The sequence below is a fragment of the Serinus canaria genome, chromosome 3 (assembly GCF_022539315.1).
Source record: "Serinus canaria isolate serCan28SL12 chromosome 3, serCan2020, whole genome shotgun sequence".
In the NCBI taxonomy this organism is placed as follows: Eukaryota; Metazoa; Chordata; class Aves; order Passeriformes; family Fringillidae; genus Serinus; species Serinus canaria.
Window position 1 is genome coordinate 49,311,230 of NC_066316.1, and position 17,759 is coordinate 49,328,988.

Here is a 17,759-nt window from a genome sequence, read left to right on the forward strand (position 1 = left end):
GCTGCAGGCAGTTTGCAGTTCCCTGACTCAAAGGGAAATTTGGCAGTTTAGTTTTCTTTTTCTTGTCCGCTCTGCATTCAAACTGTAGAGGCTGAAAAGTCAGCCTGGAATCAGTAGGAGGTAAAAATAAGCTTTTGCACTCCTGCTTTAATTTATTTGTTAATAAATCTGCTAGAATGCTAACTGCCTCCCACTCAGATGAGATTAGCTCCTCTGTTCACAGCAGGATTCAAAAACTGCAGAACAACAGGCCTCTAGGGCTGACCTTAGCTAAGAACCCCAGAAGAACAAGGTCCTTAACTGTAGAAATCGAGACCAATTACTCTAATCCAACTGTGGCTGAAAAGCACCCATTTTAGGCTCATGTTAGAGCATGTCCAGCCAGCTCTGGGTGTCATGTGATATGGCAAATCCATGTGTGTAGCATGGATACCATCCTAATCCTTGGTATGTCGGTGTTGTTCCTCCCCAGAACGTGTCGGTGCTGGAGAACCACCACTGGCGCTCCACCATAGGCATGCTGCGAGAGTCACGGCTGCTCGCCCACCTGCCCAAGGAGGTCACGTAAGTGTCCACCAGAATTACTGAAACTAGGCCATGGCCTCCTTCTCCCTTCTAAAAGCACATTGGCAAAGAGGCCCAGGCTTCAGAATAGGCTGAACTTCCTGTGCCTTCTTGGTGCCACTGCGAGACCATGAGACAAAGTTGTGCAGCAGAAGTGTTTTTCAGCACCTGCCCACTTCTGCAGCACAGGAATGGAATGGCCACTCTTAGCATCAGGAACAGAGAAAGTCCCAGCAAGAACTGAGGGATTGTTTAGATGGATTGTTGGCATTTTTCATCTTACACAGCACCAACCAAAAATGGAAAGAATTAGTGATTAAAAACAGGAAATTGAAGGAGTTGGTCAAGGAGCATCAAGACTGCTCAGGACTTCTGCATATCACTGAGGGAATGTGGTTCAGTCTTTATGGATAGAGCAAAAAAGGCAGCCACATGAGCACCTTGGCCAAGTTGCTGCTAGCTTTTTCCTTGTGTTCGTCCCACCAAGGATGGGAGATTGAGACAGTGAACAGACTGCAGTAATACATTTTAAATCACAAGTGACCCTACCAAGAATATAAATAAGTTACCTGGAAGCAGTAAGCTCTATATCCCTCCAGAAATTCTTTGCATCAACAACTTTAAAGGACTTCAGCCTAGACCTTCACAACTTTGACTGCAACTTCAAAGTTGCAGTATTCACTGCTCAGCTCTGAGCAGCTGAAGTAAGACGTGAGCATTTTTCTTGATGCAACATGCTGTTGTTTCAGGGTGGGTTTTTTGTACTTTCCTAGCACTTTTCAGAAGCTTTCAGAACAACCTGTGCCAAACAGCATTTTTCTTCTACACTATCTATTCTTCTTGAGTCTATTTGGGCAGGCAGAACAGTAGTAGCCCACAAAACTCAGCAGAGACTGACCAAAAAGATCAGACTGGGTCCATAAAGAAAGTGGGAGCTTTATGCCAGCTGCAGTGATCCAGGGCAGGTTGTTTTGAGCTCTTAATGTTGAATGGTTCCATGATTAATGGGGTTTATTTACCTTCATTGCAGACAGGACATTGAGCAGCAGTTGGGCTCCCTGATCCTGGCAACAGACATAAACAGGCAGAATGAGTTTTTGATCCGTCTGAAATCTCATCTTGACAATCAGGATTTGAGGCTGGAGGATGCACAAGACAGACATTTTATGCTTCAGGTAACTTCAATTTTTTTTAATATATTTTTATTAATTTTTCATGTTACAGTATTTCCTAGTATATGTTAAGAGTGGTATATTATAGCATGTCTGGACATCAGCCTCTCCTTATCTATTACCATAAACACTTCCCTTCTGCCACTTTCTGGCACATCAGGCAAGCATAAGGTGCCTCAAGAATTTCCTTATGTAATTTCCTTGAGTTAAAAAGCTGTGAATGCAACAGATGCAGGAGAGTGTCAAATGCTAAGGAATGGAGATAAGCTAGATTATTTTATTTCCAGAACACTGCTTCTCTTCACAGGTAATGCTTCAGTTGGAGTGTCTCTCTCTCTCTTCTGGCAAATGTCACTCCACTGGTGTTCTTTTCTAGCACTGTGCAGGAGAGCCCCCTCGTTGGTGTTCTTTCCAGGACAGCCTGACATCGGGTCTCCAAGTCCTGTTCGTGTGATGGATGCTCAGAAACTGCCTCTGCAGAGACAGCTGTTGCCATGGCAGCAGATGCTTCTCTAGTGCATCTGACCAGCTAATGGAAAACCCATGCTTTATTCAAAAATCAAATAGGTTCATACTGGCTCTTCCAGCTAAGCAGCAGTCATTAGCAGACTCCTCAGAATAAACCTCTATCTATTAAAGCATTATTGTGATTAACGTAGCTACATGCACTTGCTTCTTTGGAGAAATTACATTAATTTCATTCCTAAATACATAAAGAATTTGAAGTAATCGTTTTCATTTATAAAACAAACACCTAGATATTTTCCTTTCATCAGAGTGCACGGAAAAGGTGACAGCTGCAAGGAAGTGCTGATCTGTTAATTCTTCCCTCTCCAGCAGCATGGGAAATGTAGTAGTTTCTCACCTGTTCTGTCTCAAACATAGTCTTCTGTCAGATTCCTGCACAGACTGTGCAGGGCAGGCTGACAGGTTGACCATATTTCTGGACAGATAAGGCAAGAAAGTTGTGCAAATACCAAAAGCAGAGGAATTACAGCTCTCAGCTATGGCAAAAAAAAAGGTTTCTTATGCACTAGGAACTTAGGAACAAGGGAACAGACAGTAAGATTTACTTATCTAGTGGATTAGTTATGGAAGAAAAAAAGAAAAATATCAAGAACTCTTGATGGATTGGAGTAAGCTAAATATGTTTGAAAGGTCCTTGCAGTAGACAATGACATTAAGGCTAATCAGCTTAATCCAAAAGAAAAATGGCTTGAAGATTTTCCTCTGTTGGTTCACAAGTCTGAACTTTTAGGAGGAAATACTTATGTTTTCTTCCTGGGTGCCAGAATGACTTCTGACTTCTGTCAGACTGAATGACTGTGTTCAGCCTGTGAAGAAACAAGGCACGTGATATTTTGTTCCAAGGCAGTAAGACAGGCAGACTATTACATGGTTTGCTTTTCTGAAGTAGTTACTCAGTTTTACAAACATTTTCCCCTGTACTCATGCTCCTACAAAGCACTAAAAAGTACTAGTTAACTAAGTGAAACCAGGCCAGGGGCAGTGTGGAGAGCCCTGTGCTTAGCTTTGTAAACAAAAATATGCAGACATTAAGATGAAGTGTAATTGAAGTGAGATGCAAGGTCACTCACTGAGACCACAGAGAAATCATGCCCAAATACACCAACTTGGCTCTTCCCTTCCTTGTCATCAGCCATGGATGCTGAGCCAAGCAGTCAGCAGGAGCCAGCCTGAGGCTTTTGTTGGCTTATTCCTTCCAAGGAATATCCAAAACACTTTGCAGCCTTGGAATTTGGCCCTGCTCTTGTTCTCACTACGGTAAAGTGGAGGGCTGAATGAAAGTTTTGTTTGCAGCTTAAATAAATGCTCTTTCCTCAAAGGGCACACATTTGGGTGAGGCTGAGCCTCTGAAAGGTAATCTTAACCCTTCCTGGCAACGCTGGTAGGGCCTGGGAGTTCCATGACTGCAGATTTACTGCTGAAGCACTGCTAAACAGTAACTTCCTTTCTCACTACTGCTTTTCTTCTTGTTTTCAGATTGCACTCAAGTGTGCTGACATTTGCAACCCTTGCCGTGTCTGGGATCTGAGCAAGCAGTGGAGTGAACGGGTCTGCGAAGAGTTTTACCGGCAAGGTCAGCCCCTTCAGCCCACAGCAGTCCCTTTCACCTCAGCTTTCCATGGTTTATGTGTGACAAGCCGGAGGTAGAACTGAAATGTCCCTTGAGAATGAGCCCTTCAGAGATGCGCTGCCTCACTGGAAAAGTGGGAAGGGGTAGAAGAGCAACAAGTGTTTCTCTGCTCCTCTACCAGCATCAGGCAGGAGGGAGGGTTTTGCTGTGCCTCAGCACCTGAATTCAGCTGCAAAGCCTGTGGCTGGGCTCCTCTCTGAGACCCTCCAGGCACCATGAGCGTTTCTGAGCTGGAGTGGTGCCGGCACCACACTGCCCCAGAATCCTAGCACTGGGTTTTGTCTCGCTTTTCATGCTCCCCCTACAACGTTGATGGGAGCCTTACCCTCGCTGTTTCCCAAATATGACACATTCTTCTGCCTGCAAATGCAGAGAAAGGGTTCAGACATGCTTCCCAGCATGCTGCTGAAAGGGCCAAAGCAGGCAAGCCAAACCTCAGCTAGAACCTACTGCAGATGTTTTCAGACCCCTGCAGAGAGCACAGTCAAGCAGGGTTTTTTTTGAAACACAGTAATTACACCATTTGGCTCTATCTGCATAGGCAAGGTCATGCTGTGCTACAATACAGGGTGCAGCAGAGTTTAATCACTGCTAAGTTCTTTGTTCAGAGCATCCTGAGAGTTGAAGGCAAGTGGAAGAGCACACAATGAAGTTCTTAGTTCATTTCATATTCTGCACTGAAAAATTAAGCCACATCTGAGCTGGTGCTTGGTATAGTTAGTCTGTAACACAGACAAAGAGGTCAGCAAGTTAATTTTCAGCCAATGTCAGTTTAAGCTGGTGAAATGCCTTTGACTTTGATGCCTTTGAAGCAACATAAGCAATTTGCCTAGTGCAGATTTAGTTAGATGTATAGTGAAGGCATAATCAGCAGGCAGCTCAGGAGGTGCAGTGTCTCACCTTTAGTGTATCAGGGGACCATGCTGAGAAAGACAGCTTAGCTCTTACAAATGTAATGCTTTTTCCACTCTCCTTATGATTTGTTTGTCTGATATCTAAAATATACCTCTGAAAGGGGATACCTGAGTACATGAGACCAGTTAGAAGCACCACAGGGAGGAAAGGAGCATTTTATATGGGACAATTATACAGAAACTGTGGTCTGATTATCACTAGTGGCTGTATAATCCTGTTCAGTGGTACAACACCCCCAGTATTAAATAGCATGCACTTAGATACCATTATCACTTTAAAGTGTTTTTGTAGACCTCTCTACTCTCTTACACACAATGATGGGGCTTGAAGGTATTTTTCAGCACTAAGTTTAACATTTGGAAACCATAAGGTCTTGTGTTTTTGATTTTTAACTATTGGTGAGACAGATAATACCACAATTAGTGCTTTGTTTAATCTTCCTTCTGGAACAAAGTTTTAACATTTTTTTAATAGAACATTTCTAAGGCAATTTTAATAGAGACTCAGATCCTGATCTTCCAGTGTTCTGGTGCATCTACACTAAATGTTAATAAAAAAAATACACAATCCAGGTACATTTCAGGGAGCATCTGACACCTACAGCAGCTCCTAAAAAAAACCCTTTCCTAGAAAAATACTCTAATTTGTTTTCAGATCTTTTAAAAGTCAACACAGCTAGGAACACAGGGTAAGTAATAAATCTTGATTTGTATACATGAAACTGGAAGTAGTATGAAAAAGTTTTCAAGAAAATTGCTAATGTTGAAGCAACATTAATTATCAGTTTCTCTGATAAGGTTTTAAAATTGCTTGGAAGGTTTTCCCTAGCATGAAAGTTCTCAGGAACTAATTCATGCAGTTCCTTTTATAGTAACTAGAAACAAAAAAAAAATTGACTATGATTTTAACTTCTTACCATGCAAAAGCAAATCTTATTTTTGTCAATTAAGTGATTTCTAAAAGACAAGAAGATGTGGATATGCTTTGAGCCAGACATGGATATACTTTGAGTCAATAATTTTCTACCCAGAGCACCTACAGAGGTGGAATTAGAAATTGGAATTAGAAACTTTCTTTTAGTCAAACATTTTTGGAGGGGTAGATGAGAAGAAGACAAATTGCACATTTGGAAACATAAGCCCCTGTTATTGTGTCTCAGTTTTGCTAAATTGTTCCTTTTGATTGTTCATGAAGCTAAAAATGTTTTCTTGATACTTTCTAAGTACTCAAATAGAACTGAAAATACTCTGTTCACATTTAAGAAGTGATTCCATGCTGCAGAGGGAAGAAAGGCAAGGCTTAGAAATGGGGCTATAGAACCTGAGTAGCACAATAGCAAAAACTTCACCGGGGGAAAAGAGCTCTTAAACAAAACCAGTGGGTTTAAAGCAAAATGTTTCTTTTTGGGTTGAATGCAGTGTTTTGTCTAAAATAGCAGGTCTGTCTTTCTTACAGGAAAGTTTTTCCTAAGCAGCCCTCACTACATCCTTATTAGTAAATGAAAATATTATTGTGTGAGGGGAAGTGGCACATCTTCGCTTGCACACAGTTAACTCACTCTTCCCTTCCTTACTGTAGACAGGAAAGGTCCTGTACCTCTTGCAGTAACCAGGATTGTACACTGGCAGGGAAGGCTAACAGTCACAAAGGATGAATGTGTTGCACTCACAGACAGAGAGTGTTTGTTCTAAGGAAACCCCTACACCCAAAACTTAACTCAGAGCAATCTTTGCATGAAGGAATTTCAGGCATGGGGAATGCAGTCTCTCTAGCAGAAAAAGTGACTGTTGTCTTGGCATGGCAGTGAGCAAATTACACCCTCTGAGATGCTTTTCTGCTGAATTCTTAAATCCAGCAAAGTTGTTGATACTGATTACCTTCAACTCCATAAAAAACATCTCCTGCCATTACTATGTACAGAAGCCTGTCCTGTGTGACCATTTCTTCAGGAATAATTTCTACTGACTGTTTATAAGTATCTTCTCAGTGTCAAACCTGGTCAATTCTGCATCAGGGCCAGTCTGAGGTGGCATCTGGAGTGAGCAGATCCCCCAGGCAGGTTTTTCTTCCAACAATTTGAAACAGTCCCCAGGGCTGGTCACAGCAGGAGCTGCCTGCAGGAATCTTCAGGACAGTTCCAGATTTGGAGCTGGAGACCTCCTGATCCAGTTAGTCAGATACTCTGCTATGAAGGTGGCTAGGAGTTCAGCCAACTACTTTGCATAGGACTGACTTGAGACAGAAGATGCCTCTCTGGGGACTTCCTGGATGACCTAGGAAATAAATATGCTCAGTGAAGCAGCAAAGGCATGGCTTCATACCCAGCTACTGCACAGTAATAAGACAGACTTTTCATCCCTTTTCCACCTTTATAACTTGAGCTCCATAGCTCTTGACACTTGAAACATTATTGGAGTCCATGCTTTGGCTCTTACTAGTTTGTTCGTGCAGCCACAGCTGTGGGTTTCCAGGCTCCAACACTCTTCCCTTTACGAGCCACTTCCACAAGAACATGCTAGAAAATTCCACTGCAGTACTGCTGTAAATCTAAAATTGATACACTGCAGTTTTCTGGTAGGAAGTGATCAGAACAAGTAGTAAGTGAACTAGAATGCCTTAAAAACTTTTCACATGAGAGAGTCTGTTTTAAAAATTAAGATCCTCAGAACATGTGCTCAGATTTAGTGTTCATCTAGAAGTCATCTTTTCTTAGTTTTATCATCTTATCTTAGATGGATAATTGGTTTCTCTGATATCTAAAAAGTCCAGAAAATGAAGGTATTTAGACATTTACCATGATCATCATTGGTAGAAGATTCCAACTCCTCACACAGTTGCAGACACTGTAAGAGTGTGACATAGGTATGGAGAAGAGAGAAAAGTGTCAGAAAAGGATTTTTTTTTTCCCCTTTTTTTTTGCAGGTGATCTGGAACAAAAATTTGAACTGGAAATAAGCCCCCTTTGTAATCAGCAAAAGGATACAGTACCAAGCATCCAGATTGGTAAATATTACTTTCATTCTCTTCATGTTTATCTCACTATGGCAGAATCTTTAAGAGAAACTTTAATTCACCACATGCCCCACTCCAGTCCAGTTGTTGTAACAATAATAGCTGCGGATACCATAAGAGTAAAAATGTGTTCTAAATTAAAATGTTCAAAAAGAAATCTGTCTAAGCCAAATGTTAACAGAAAGACAAAGGAGTCTTTGCATAGGGGGAAAATACCCACAGGAAAAAATTGAAGCCAGTGTTAAACACTGGTTACTTTCTTGTCTGAAATCTCCTCAAAGGTTTGCCGATGGTCACAGACCTTACTGTGACACACACAGATAAAGCCATATCTTGTCGTGTATGCTGGTCAAAAGCTGTGCATTTCAAAAGACATTGATGTCTGTTTGAGAGTTTGTTGTTGCTTGTCATCAGGGCTTTTGCCACTTCCCTTGCTCTGTGCTTTTGAGGCACTCTGTGGGGCAGTGCACTTGTGGAATTAACTTGTTGCTCACCAGCTGTCCCTTGTGTGTTTCTCCAGGGTTCATGACATACATCGTGGAGCCACTCTTTGAGAGGTGGGCCCAGTTTACAGGCAACACTCCCCTATCTGAAAACATGCTAAACCATCTCAGGAGGAACAAGGCCAAGTGGAGAAGTTTGCTTCACAAGCAACACAGCAGTAGTAGAAGCAATGATCACTCAGGCCAAGTGACTGGCAGCCAGGAACAGACTTTAAATGAAGAAGAGACTCCTTAGTGGCAGCTTTGCACTTTTCCTTCTAGCACTGCTATCTCCGTCTTGGTCACAGCAGCAAAAAAGGTCCCGAGGAGCTGGAGCCTGTTGTCAACACTGTGCAAAGGCAAGAAATGGCAAAGCTCTAAGGGTCCTCATGAACACGCCCATGGTTCTGCTGGGTTTCTTTTCTGGATCTTCACGTTCCTCTCCTCTCTCTCTCCATTCTGCGCATGCCTGATGCCATTAGTCCCTCCTGATCCCGATCTGCCCCAACGCAGAGTCCCAGTCAGCAGCCAGGAAGCCAGGCCAGTTCCAGCTGCCATGAAGCAGGGAGGATTGCTGAGAGAACAGGGGGCACAGAGAGGCACTCTTGGTGATCTTTTCATTTACCACAAGTCATATTGTGACACGTATATAGGCCCAGAGCGCCACACCCTTTCTAGGCTGGCAGCTGGGCTGCACATTAAACCACCAGCATCTCCAGCATCCAGAGGACATGGACCCAGCGGGACAGTGCTTGCAGAGGGCAGAGAGTCAGGTTGTTTTAGTGGTTAAAAACCTTTTTAACTTTTGTATTCTGTGCACTAAACAACAGATCTCTAAACCTTGGACTGAAGTTACTCTCCGTATACACACCTTCAGTGTGACAAGGCTTGTTTTGGTAATCATTTTTATGCCACTTTGGATAAAAGACAGGCATCTTCTCATTGCAAGGAACAGTATTCCCTCGCAGCCAAAAGGGAAGGTGTAGTGCAGTCTAAACCTTTGAAACACAAACAGATCTATCTTTTGAGTACTGTTTCAAGTTACCTGTTTATATTCATATGTGTACATTTTCTGTAAATAGAAAGCGCTACTGATTCCCATGCCAAAATACTGGAGTACTGTGGGATGATTGCTACCTGTAAAAACATTGGCACTGTGAACAGAATACTGTTAGTTTTAATACAAGAGAAAGCATTTGTAAATATGGTATAGAGTTTATTAATATACGCTATTGTTTGTGGATAAAAGCCTTAACTTCTAGCATCCTTCATCTTCTAATAGCTGCCAAAATCATATGATTACAAGATACGATTCTGAACTGCCTTTCCACTATCCAAGGTGTATCAAAGGTCATTAAGGAATGAAGTCTGGCAGGATAACTTCTTGAAAACTTCAAACACATTCCATATGGGTCCGTGTTGTTAATCCATGGCACCTTGCACATTCGATCTAGGCAAATGTTTCACAGCGCCTGAAGTTTAAGTTCAAAAAAACCCCCAGGCCCCACAGCAGCACCACATGATTTGACAGTTCAGCATGATTGCCATTTATTCAAATGTGTGAATTTTTACTAAATAGCTTAGTCATCTACAAAGCACGGCATTAGTTCTGGAGTTCAGTTGTTTTCTTGAGAGATGTTGCAGTGTAGCTGATTTTTTCCCCACATTCCCTCCTTAGATAGTCAGCATCAAAATGCATCTGTATTTTTCTTTTAATTAAAATAATACTTCAACTGACTTCTAGATTAGTCTCAGTTAATGAAGGAAAAAAATGTGTTGTAGTCAGACTACTAAAAATCCTCTTAGCTATCATAGTGACTGAAGAATTTTCTATGATCTCATCTTTGTGAAAGATACTTGGCCTAAGCTATGACATAAACAACTTCAGTTCTGAAAGTCTTTATTAAACTTTACTTAAGCTTCCACCATTTCAGTGAGATTGTATTCTCAGACGCTACTGCATTGCACCAAAGGGATTGTCCCCTGCTCCTCTGCCCGCAGAAAGAATAACTGCATTCAGGTGAAGTGCAGCGTTGTGGTGAGCCCCCCTTACATCACATCTGTACAGCTGCTTTCCAAAAGAATGAGCAGCTCTGGCCAGGTAGTCATGTTTGGGTAGTCACGTTGAGATGTGAAGACATTGAAGAGGCCAACAAAGAAAGAGCTTTTCAAGTTGGTGTTTGAGAAACCTGAGAAAGATGTTTACTCACAGAAGTGCAAGGGAAAATATAATACATTTTTCTCAATTACAGGACATATTGACCTGATGAGAGAAGGTTCATGCTCATAAGGTGACTAATGTGTTTGGAGGAAAATAAAAAGCATGAGTTTTAGTGAAGAATGATTTACTTCATTAATTCTTTGTATGTATCTTCAGAGAAAAGAGGCTGAAAGCCAGTGAAGTAAAAAGGGGCAAAACACGGTGAGCACACAAAGCACTCCAGCGATGATTTTCTGCCCCTCCACTGTTATGTAAGGTACAACCAATAGAAAACCACCTTCTTCTTCCCACTAATCTAAATGAGATTCATATAATAGAAGGACCACAGCAAGCAAAGGGCACTCAGGAGAGTTGTAGTAGAAGAATTAAATTGTTTCTAACTACAGGACATAAATATTATCTTAAGTACATGAGGGTGGTGGGGGTGGAAGCACCACCACTTTGCAGCTTTTTAGGTGTACCTTTCCTTCTGACAGATGTAGGACAATTATTAGGACATTATGTGAGCGATGTAATGCGCTGCTTAGAAGCACTTAAGTCCATACAAAAGAATGTAATTTCCCATGTTTTATCTTTTTACTAAGAAATGGAAGCCCTTTGCCATCTAGCTCAAAGAATTTTTTTGAAATGTTCTGAAATTTAGTTAAACTCAGCGTCTAGCAGCATAAAAAGCTCTTGACAGAAAGATTGTTGAGCTGTTTCTGAAGAGCTTCCAGAAAATAGGTCCAACAGGAAAGCTTAGGTACAAATCAAATTTTGTTACAGACCCATAAAACGCAAGCCCTTTTCTACAAGTGGAACCTACAGGTTTCATTACAAGTTTGCTCTTACCACGTTAAAACTTTCCAACTTTAAAAAGCTCTTCTGAAAATTATCAGGCCCTTAGAAACTAGTAAGGGCCAAAATTATTATGGGGGATTTTGGTGCACTGAACATACCTGCTAGATTTCAATCACCTTTTCTAATGAAACAGTGCTTGAAAGAGGTTCAGGGTGGCCCCAGCAACGCTTCTGTACTCGTGAGTCAAACCCATTGCACAGGTTTGGGCCTGGGCCAGTGTGCCTCAGGTGCTCCAGATAGAAGTGCTCAGAAAGGGTAGGCTCTGGCAGCCAGATTCCCTCGAGTCTGTAATGCAAAATGCAACCATCTGATTTCCTGTAGAATCCCTCACTGGTACCAGCCCAGTCCAACAGCACCAGTGCTTAGCACATGCAGTTGTGGCACACGTGTGGCATTCTCTGGTTTGGAAGGCATTTCTGCACTGGGGTTTCTCCCCAGCGTGCCAACAGGCTGCTGATGCACAGAAGAGAAAAGCTATGCAGATAACACAGATTTTGGTGGTGTCAGCCCTATCAGCCACTTTACAGAAGGCCCTCGTGGATTGTTTTTCCTTCCCACTGGGCCACCGCAGCTGAAAGATTTTGAAGTTTTCAAACTGAGTTAAGGTTTTCGTATCTAGAAAGAGAAAAAAAGGTATTAAAAGCAGGATGTTAAAATGTTTTTATGCCCCACAAATGAGATTAAAATCTAGATCCTCTAAATGAAGATTTCATACCATCTAAGAGGTAAAATTTTGTATAACTCACAATAATAAGTGATAATAAGAGAAAATCTTAGGCTGGTTAAAATAATGCATATGTATGCATTGTCATTAAGTAAAGATTTTACCTACCTTTGCGTTTGTAAGTGTCAGTGGTTCAGCCACCAGTCAAATGGGGAATAAAAGGACTATTGATAACGTGTATCTTTGGAATACAAGGAACAAAGACAGGAGTAGCTGAGATTGAGTGATGGAAGAAGAAGAAAAAAACCCACATGATCTGCAGTTGTGTCTAACCTAATCTACAGCACAGGTCAATTAGTTTTGTATAAACTTGGTTTTCATGAAGAAAACCAAAACCTCCCCAATGATTAATGAGAAAGCTGTAAATGAGATAAGGCTGTTGTTATACTGCATAGTGATCTCACCAGCTTTTGCAATCTGGGGTTTCAATTTCTGTTAAAGTTTTCATCAAATTAGACACAGAGGGCACACTTAGTCCTTCCAAATGAATTCTCCTCAGGAAGGAAAAACTCAAGTAGTCACAATTTTATTTTCGGGTACCAGACAGGCTACCAGCCGTAATTTATTGCCTTATATTTTAAGTCACTAATCTGAGTCCATAAAGTATGCCTGTTCCCCTCCTGATGTCACCATGACCCCCATGGCCCACAAAAATCTGTAATTAAATTTGAATTAAAACCCTGCAAATCTAAAAAAAAGCCACCCCAAAACACAAAACAAAAACACACAGCAAGCTTCACGCCATAAATATGTATTCAGATTACTTTGATTGGTGCAAACTGTTGCTCTTTGTTTCTATAATCCATCCAATATTTTAGGTACATAAACTTTTAAGTGCAGACCATAAGCTTGACGTGGATGTAAAATATATTCTGCTTATATTTGAATTCAAGATTGTATATGTCATGTTTATTGTAAAGCATTTTATATATACATAGTCACATATCTTCTACAACTCTATGGGCCAAACGCTGGTCCCCCCAACTTCACTGGGACCAAGAATCAGCCCCCATATGTGCGTATATATGCCATATGCATCATTCTGAAAGGAAGCACTAGATTGTGTGAAAATGCTGTGACTGCTATGCAGTGATGCCAAGAGACTTAACTGTATCTTTTTTAACATACTGCTGTAAGTATTCATCATGTCAAAGAATGACAGCTAATAAAAAAAAAAAAAAGTGAAGTGTTCCAAGTTCTTGGGTAAAGCCAGTTGATTGAACAAAGGATCTCCTTTGTTTGCAGAAGACATTCTGGTTTGACAAAGCAGCAAAAGTCCCACTGCATCCATTCTCTCACTGCCTCTCCTTTCTACCAACAGAATAATCACTTTCCTAGTGTGGTGTTTCTGAGCAGAACTTTTCTCTAAATTTCCCCTTAGACTTGCTGTATGAATATAAATGGAGTTCCCAGCAAGGAAAACATTTCCATGTAATTTTCCTAAGCATGTAGCAGAAGGATTTTCAAACCCCAGAGAAAATGCTTCCCTGGTTAAGTATTTAAAGGAGAGTTTTCCTTAAACTATTGTTTCAGTTCCAATAATGAGTTCTTCTTAGGATCATTGGTCAGTTTTCATTTCCATTTTCTCATTTCTGTTTCAGACCATGTTCTTTATATGTGCAACATGACAGAAGCTTTTGAAGTTTAATTGAAAATACGAGAAGTACTAATGTTCTACACTGATAAGTATTTCTAAATGAGAAATACTTATCATCACTGATGGTATCACTGCAGGGACTTTTCTTGTCTCTGACACATTTCTAAAGCCAGAATTCATTTGTACCTCAAAGTGCTCAGCAACAATACTCACATAGTTCGTGCCATGCAAATACTACAATTGAACAAAATATAGGAGCTGGAAATATGTTTTGTTTCAGTGCTATTTAGCCAACATGTTAAATTTAAACTTTTCTAAAAAAAAAAATCCACCCTTCAGAATCACAGTGTTTTCCTCTGTCCCTCAGATGCAAGCAGAACTACAAAATCAATTTTAGAATGAAGCCCCTTAGAGATCTGTCCTATATAGGGTTGGAGTTGTGATGATTTCTCCAGGACTCTTCTACACAGTCACCATTGGAAAACCACTCTGTTTTCCATAGCAGATTTAACAGAGTTATTTTCAAGTACAGCCAAATCAATACATCTTCCCACTCTGCACAGGCACTGTCTGGATGGATGCTGATGTTTCAAGCATCATGACAAAAAATGCAGACCAGCAAGCTGAAATGCATCAATGAACAACAAAAGAAAAATTAATTATATGGCAGTATTTTTGTCCTGGCCAAATACTTAATTATGGTTTAAAGTTCAGGTGGAAAATCTTGGAAATATATCTATTCAACAAGAGAAGAAACAATGTAATATGTATGTGACAGACACTCTTTTTAGCTAAAGGTGAGGAAGGCAGGGTCTCTCCAATGTCCAATCCTCTTCTAGATAAAATGAGTGCTATTAAAAAATGTCTGGTTTTACCAACAAAGCAGGTTTGTGGTGTCCCCAGTCCTACACCTCTCAATCTTTCACTGATGTTGTGTACAATAGAGTCTCAAAGAGCTGTTTAAGGACTGACAGCAAATGAATCGCAGGTTAGAGAAGAGTTTAGAGTCGCTCTACCAGTAAAACCAGTGGATCATCTCACTGCATCCTCGGCTAGTTTGGCCCTTAGGCAGAGTTGAACATCATGCAACACCTTAATCCATGACAATTGGATTTTGTTACCACCAGCAGCACTTCCTAAAAGCTACCTTGGCCATGCAGACCCAACACACAAGGAAGTATTGCAATAGCAGATGAATTTTGTGTCGGATTTTATAGTAGTACAATTTAGAGAGAAGATTTGAATCCTGTTCCCTACAGAACTCTAAATATATTGTACCACTAGATTAGGAAGGGGATCTGGGTGTTTTAAGAAGTTGTAACTAAAATGGAGTATTAGAATTCATACAAACAGAGGAGTTGTCCTATTATTTCCAGCACTCCTACCACTTGGAGATAAATTCAATTTGTATACCAATCATCCCTCTCTAGAAAGTGCAAGTACACGAGTGGGAAGTGCAAAGGGTGGCAAAAAGAAATTTGAATCACGAAAAGCCTCCAGGAGGGAGAGAGAGAAGAAAAAATACTGTAGCTTCATTAGTATCACCTATAAAAAATCAGAACATTTGAGCAGACTGAGAGCTTCTGCATTCCCCAAATCCAAACACAGGTAAACAAAGTGCAGCAGTCTATATGGATGGAAGTTGCTGCTATAAGAGTATATTAACCTTTAACCACATAGAAAAGCTTAAAATATTGAACATTTACATGAAGCAAAAAGGGAATTCCTGGTTACAAATAAGTATTACTAAAACCGTAATCCTGAAGAAAATACACTTTAATACTTAAATCCACCATTAGTTTAAAATGATGCTTTCCTGACCTACTCATGCTGCTCAGCAGCTGTTACATTCCAAATCCAGATTTTCCATTTGTATCTGTAGAGGATTCCTGTAAGCTTAGCTCATGCATAAGCATATTTATGAAAGAAATACAGCTACCAAAAAGAAAAATCTGGTGCTACACTTACACATGTATTTGATGCCCAGCCTCATTGCTATAACCAGACCTACCAACACCTGCAGACAGTCTCAGGGGCTAGTCCATGTTAGGCAATCAAAATGCAAAGAAAATGGAAAGTACTGGAACATGTGGTAGATTCAAGGGCAGATTGAGAAACTATTGTCCCAAAGATCACTTTGTATCTGCCATGCTTTGTCTTGGGTAAATATATTTCAGGCCAACTTCTAGAAGGAGGAGAAAAAGTAGATATGTTAGTATCCTGAGCTGAGAGACGAAAACATGAGTGGAATTACTTTGTTTAAAAAAATGTACTGTTTTGCTGGGATGAGGTTCTGTGTAGACAATAAGTAGTACCATTGCCCTCTGTGGTACCTTTGCACAGCACATTTATTTCCCTCAAGGCATCAGGAAAGTTACTGCCACCAGCTCCACCATTTCTGCATGGACCATTAAGATGTGGCCCCTTGCACTTTGGTGCTTTGAAGTCTCTTTTATCAGTGCTAGTGCTGAATTAATAAGCAGAGAGATGTTCTTGGTAACTGCCCCTGCTCCCACATGAAAAGAAAATCTTCCTCAACAATGCCACTGCCTGAAGACTTCCTGTATAAAGGCAGATATTAAACAAATCAAGAAACCTAAATAAGATTTGGAATGGGTACATCAGCCACTCAAAATGGCTAAGTGACATTGGCTTTAGGTACGTAAAGGCATGTACTAAAGTTTCAACAGAGCAAATACACTTCCTTCATTTAACTCCATTATAGTTAATGATAATACAGAAATTATGTTACTGATGGGATTCTTGCATTAATGTGAAAAAACTTGGATAGAAGCTGTGCAGTTGATTTCCTTTTGCACTTGATCCTCACAAATCCTCTGTGCTTGGTCTATCAGGAGTCCTGTCTGGAGACAAATAAAATTGGTTATCAAGCCTCATTTTTACCTTCTTAGAGGTCTTGCCCTCATCTCCTCCCCTCCATACCTAATTATGGTCAGCTTCTTCAAAACACCCAACTAATCACAAGCAACACAAAAAGTAATTTGATTTGGGGAATGATGGTACCTATTATGATTACAATCATAATTGGAATTCATAGGTTACATTCTTTTAAAGAGCAATGTGACTTCCCCCTTCCTCTCAAGAGAAGCAGGGAATTCTTTCTTCTCTGAGATGCTCTGGATTTAGCTGGGAAGATAGAAAGATCAGAAACTGCAGGATATCTCATGCAAGAGAGCCATAGCAAGAAGCTCACAGCTCACTCAGAATGCAGCAAGTAAATAAAATTCTTGTGAGCCTTCACTGTCAGCCAGACATGAGAGGGGTCTAAGAGACTTTGCTACAACTCAGAAAGGTATTGAGTCAAGTGGAAGCAAAGATTTGCATGCAAGGTTACATACAACCCTTTTTATTTTCTGTCTTCCGGGTTAATTCCTGTGTTCTCCCTAGATAAAACTGTGGATGTTTTATTGTAATAAAGCCTGGCTTTTTGATTTCAAGAGAAACAGCTTCTTGAGGCTCAGATCTGCTTCAATTCCCATCCCACTTTTTATTAAGCATAATTTACAATAGTATGAAAAATCTTCTCTTTTTTTAAAGAGTATTTCAGTTTTCCAGTTTTAAGAAAGAACAGTCAATAATATTACATTTAATGTTTGTTTAAGATGAAGCATAAGAAAAGTCTGGACTTAGCTGCCTTTTGCCAAATCCTCCACCTGCCCAAGACCTAAACATGTCACAAAATGATCCTGTGTGACCAATAGCCTCCATTTTCTTCTGAACAGTTCCACTGCTTAGGGCTTTATGTTGACAGGCTTTGAAATACAAACCACCAACAAAATTATCTGGCATTTTGACTGTGGCAGCTTAACAGTCCCGCTAAAAATGCTAAATAGAGGTGTAGTTTATTTGCGCCGTGGTTATACTTTGGAGTGCTCTAGTTATGGATCAGGAACTGCACAAGGGACACCAATGCTGCTCCCATGACAAGTTGTTATAATAGAAATAATTTAATAACAGATTTATGTTAGAGGTCAAGAAGCAAATCTTCACAGATCCTGAAGAGAGCAACATGTGAAAGGACAGCTTCTACTTCAATGATAAAGGAGCACAACT

At 40.5% G+C, this 17,759-nt stretch overlaps 1 protein-coding gene across 6 annotated transcripts in view; it reads left to right on the forward strand.

Annotated features, from left to right (window-relative positions):
• PDE7B (phosphodiesterase 7B) overlaps positions 1 to 17,149 on the forward strand; it is a 309,161-nt gene extending 292,012 nt beyond the window's left edge. For all 6 annotated transcript variants that reach the window (XM_050972230.1, XM_050972231.1, XM_018916984.3 and 3 more), the window contains 5 exons: positions 473 to 564; positions 1,595 to 1,739; positions 3,741 to 3,837; positions 7,732 to 7,812; positions 8,342 to 17,149. In XM_050972230.1, the coding sequence (XP_050828187.1) occupies positions 473 to 564; positions 1,595 to 1,739; positions 3,741 to 3,837; positions 7,732 to 7,812; positions 8,342 to 8,559 (633 nt within the window). In that variant the 3' untranslated portion in view covers positions 8,560 to 17,149. The remainder of the gene's footprint in view (positions 1 to 472; positions 565 to 1,594; positions 1,740 to 3,740; positions 3,838 to 7,731; positions 7,813 to 8,341) is intronic.
• Positions 17,150 to 17,759: the final 610 nt, after the last annotated feature.